The sequence below is a fragment of the Sceloporus undulatus genome, chromosome 8, assembly GCF_019175285.1.
Source record: "Sceloporus undulatus isolate JIND9_A2432 ecotype Alabama chromosome 8, SceUnd_v1.1, whole genome shotgun sequence".
In the NCBI taxonomy this organism is placed as follows: Eukaryota; Metazoa; Chordata; class Lepidosauria; order Squamata; family Phrynosomatidae; genus Sceloporus; species Sceloporus undulatus.
The window spans coordinates 18,192-22,209 of record NC_056529.1 but is presented as its reverse complement, the minus strand read 5'-3'; the positions used below and the strand labels follow the sequence as shown (position 1 = coordinate 22,209).

At 47.1% G+C, this 4,018-nt stretch overlaps 1 protein-coding gene across 1 annotated transcript; it reads left to right on the top strand.

Annotated features, from left to right (window-relative positions):
- Positions 1-6: 6 nt before the first annotated feature.
- On the top strand, positions 7-4,012 carry LOC121937443 (FAD-linked sulfhydryl oxidase ALR-like). Its single transcript, XM_042480614.1, has 3 exons — positions 7-81; positions 1,305-1,513; positions 2,279-4,012. The coding sequence occupies exons 1-3, from the start codon at positions 52-54 to the stop codon at positions 2,439-2,441; spliced, it is 402 nt and encodes a 133-aa protein (XP_042336548.1). The 5' UTR covers positions 7-51; the 3' UTR covers positions 2,442-4,012.
- The last annotated feature ends 6 nt before the right edge of the window (positions 4,013-4,018 follow it).

Sequence of the window (4,018 nt, the reverse complement as noted above, 5' to 3'; positions counted from 1 at the left end):
CCGAAGAGGAAGAAGCCGTCCTGCCGCGCCTGCACCGACTTCAGGAGCTGGATGCGGGAGCAGAGGAAGGAGGCCGCCTCGGTGAGGCCTAGGCCTGGGATGGAGAAGGGACGGCACTTGCCCAGAGGGAATCATTGGGGAACACGCGCTCATAGGGAATCATAGGAGGATTTTGCCCATAGAGAATCATTAGGGAATACTTGCCCATAGGGAAACATGGGGCTTCCTTGGTTCTCTGTGGGCAAGTATGGTTTCCCTGTGGGCAAGTGCTGCCCTCTGGAAATCAGGGTTCAAGTCCCTCCTCAGTTCTGGGAAGCCATTGGCTGACACTCTCTCAGCCTCAGAGGGCGAAGTTGAGCAAACCTGGCCAAGGAGACCCCGTGGCAAGTTCGCATCAGGGTCGCCATGAACCAGAAGCGACTCGGAGGCACACATCCATAATAAACCTTGCTGCCAAAGGCGGCAGGAACCCTGCCTCCAGAGCTAAAGGATTTGGCGCCTTTGGAAGCAGGGAATCCCCCCAAACAGCTCTCTTCCAGGAAGAGAAAGCCCAGCTGCAGCGTCTCAGGTTGGAATGGGTTGAGCTTCCAAGGCAATCATCAGAGCCAGCCGCCCGAAGGAGCCGCCTCCTTCTGCCTCATTGCAGGGCAGGGAACATCTTGCCTGGCAACTGGGTTTCTGGATCCCAATTGCTGCAGCCTCCCTGTCTCTTCCAAAACATGTGACCAAAGGCCCTATGCTTTAGCATGGCTTACTTTGCATGCTTTGTCGAGTCAGGCGTTAATGAGGTTACGTTTGCCTCGGCAGCAGAAGGTTCGGTGGCCATTTTGTGAAGACGGTGATGATCAGCAAGCCTGTTAAAATGGCCAGGGAGGATTATGCCTTGTTGAAACCTATGTCTTGTTGTTTGTTGGTTTTTCAGGTGATGCAGCCATGTTCTAGAAGAGTTTTTTCCTGACGTTTCGCCAGCATCTGTGGCCGGCATGGAAGAAAGTGGGGTGTATGTATCTATTATACACATACTGTGTGACTCTAGGTTGGGAGGAGTGATTTCCATGTTTATCTGTCTATCCCAACCCAGGTTCATACAGTATATATGACATCCCACTCTCTTCCATGCCAACATTTTCCTCTGAAGATGCCAAAGCCACAGATGCTGCCGGCAAAACGTCAGGAATAAACTCTTCTAGGACATGGCTACTGAGCCTGAAAAGACCCAGAAAAAGCTATGGATGCCAGCCATGAAAACCTTCGACTTCGCATATGCCTTGTTGCTCATAAGCATTTATTCTTCTCTGATCCAGGAAACGGGAGACAAAGAAGCCGAGTTCCCCGCCGACTGTCCTCTGGACCGGGAGCAACTGGGAAGGAATTCGTGGTCCTTCCTTCACACAATGGCAGCCTATTACCCTGACCGGCCCAGTAAGACCAAGCAGCAGGAAATGACACAGTTCATCCATTTGTTTTCTAAGGTTTTCCCTTGTGAAGAATGTGCAGAAGACCTGAGTGACAGGTGAGGGTTTCTTCTCTCCATTGAATTTGACCAGGACTAATGTGTACTTGGCACTAAGAGGGACTGACATTTTGCACCACCAACAAGAACCCATTTCTGTGCCCTTTCTGCATTATACAAATAAAGGAGGTTTGCATAAAGGCTTTGTTTGGCTTAATCCTGACACAGCGACTCTCTTGTATAACTGAATTGGGTTTGGATGTGCAAAACACTTTCCTCAGTCCTCTGGATAAGTTCGTTCAGCCACACTTCTTTCTTCTGAGAAAGCCACAAGCTTTCAAGCATATTCATGGGGCTTCAAACGTGGTTTTCCTGAGGTTCTGGGTGAAGTTTCTTGTTTCAAGAAATTTGAATCCTAAGGCAAGGTGGAATTGAAAATACTGGATCTACCCTTCGAACAGGGCAAAGATCAAGGATCCTGCATTTTAACCAGCCTCAAGTGGCACTTGGCTGCGGATGCGTTTCTCTTCATAATGGAGGCAAGTTGGTGGTCAGGCTTATCTGACCACCTGTGATCACAAGCAAATAGTCCTGTGACTGCATTTAATTATTTCCCCCTGTTCCACCCTTTTATTAGCATGCTCATAAGACCTCTGATGACCTAATAAGCACTGCCACCTCTGTTAGCAGCTGAGAAATTATTGTGAATGCCAGGAATGAAAAATGGAAGGTTTTCCTTAGTTCTTCCAGTTGTGATAGTTGTTTTCATCCAAAAACATCAACCCATAACTTTCCTTTCTCTCTCTGTTTTCCCCTTGTAAACAGATTAAAGCAAAACCAGCCAGACGTCTCCAACAGGCGCAATTTGACCCAGTGGTTTTGCCGGCTTCACAACGAGATCAATAAGAAGCTGGGGAAGCCGGAGTTTGACTGTTCCCTTGTAGATGAGCGCTGGCGAGACGGATGGAAAGATGGCTCCTGTAACTAGAGAATGTGGGAGAAGGACAGCTGTTTGAACATGGATTAAAACATAGAGACTGATCAAAACCAAGGCTGGTACAGACCACAGCCAAGGTGCACAACTGTGTGTTTTGCACTGGGGATGGTGTGGCAAAAGCCTGGGGCAGAAGTGGCGCATTCTCTCTTCTCTGGGAAACGTGGTAAGAGATAAGGCCCTGTAGTTTCTGAACAGTCTCATAAGTCTTGACAGTGTAAGTCTCTCTCATCCTCACCCCAGTTGCCAACAAGAGTTGCCTTAAAGAGGCCTCCAAGGTCTGGGCTGAATAAACCTGCCTTGAGTAGTCTAGCTCCCTTTCCCTGGGACTCCTTGGCACCTTTGTATGACTTCTGCCTCTGTGTTCATCCAAATATTCTTCCTCGGGACATTATCCATCTCTCTCCATGGAACGCTGGATTTCTTCTGTTATTGTCAGGCGAGTGCAGCCATCATTTTAACCACTGTGCCGTTACATGTCTCCATGGCTTCTTTGCTCCCTCAGCATAGAGTATTTCATGGGGTACTTAAGCACTGGACAATTGCATTAATATTCTAGTTGGCCGAAACCTCAAAGCAGGGAAGATAAAACGATGTGTTCATGCATCCATGGCTCTCCTTTCAGCTGCCAGTAAGAGATCTTGTTCCTCCATTCTCTAGCCAGACACTGCAGAAAGGGGCAAACCTTGTTTCAAGCAAGCATTAGTTTTACTTGTCAGAAAGTGGCATCATGTGTGAGAATGTCTAAGTAGAAATTAGCTGTGTTCTGAGTATATCCGATGGGCCGTTGTGTCTTGTGACAACGCAGCTAGTTGTCAGAGGTGACACTGGTGGTAAGGTAGGAGGTGGAAGAGCACTTGAAGAGATCCTGGGCCACGCATTTGCTAAATGCGTACTGTACCAAGATAGTTCAGATAACTGTTGCAGAACACTTAGAGCTGTACATTGAACTGTATCAGCATTGGCTGCACCAGGATTAACTTTAATCACATTGAATTAAGGTAATTTGCACAAATCATTGTTTGTTGTTCGCAAACTGGAGTAAGCCCTGGGCTGGTGTCCCCCCTCCTTTCCATCTATGAAGAAAGCATGCTTGAAACGTCCATTTATAACAAACCACAGTCTCCTATTTTGTCTGAACATTGGAAAGTGTGGTTTGAATAAACTAGTGATCACACGAATGGCTGCTAACTATCAGATTATCCTTTGCCACTCTGGGTTTGTATAACTGTGGTTCTGCATTCATAAATCTCTCCTGCTGCTGTTGCCTTGCTTTATTTATTTGTCCTTTCATAATCATTAAGTGAATTGGATAACTGATAATTGGGTTTAAATAAGGTACATTAACTGAACCCTCTTTTCTAGCAGTTTCAAGCAAAGGCCTGCTTTAGTCATGTAAGTCATTCCCTGCAAGCCTTGGAGCGTTTAGTCACACTGGGCGAATGCACTGAAAATACATCCCAATGGTGCTCAGGGTACTTTGGAAAACCCTGCCCAGATGTAAACCCTGCTGTGAGGCTTTGTTCGCACTCTCTTTCAGGAGAAGAGACTTAGGTGGCAGATGTTACTTA

Coding starts and splice junctions, on each gene's coding strand:
- LOC121937443 (XM_042480614.1), top strand. CDS start 52: ATGCGGGAGCAGAGGAAGGAGGCCGCCTCG. Junction 82..1,304: donor AGAGGAAGGAGGCCGCCTCG/GTGAGGCCTAGG, acceptor TCTCTGATCCAG/GAAACGGGAGACAAAGAAGC. Junction 1,514..2,278: donor GCAGAAGACCTGAGTGACAG/GTGAGGGTTTCT, acceptor CCTTGTAAACAG/ATTAAAGCAAAACCAGCCAG.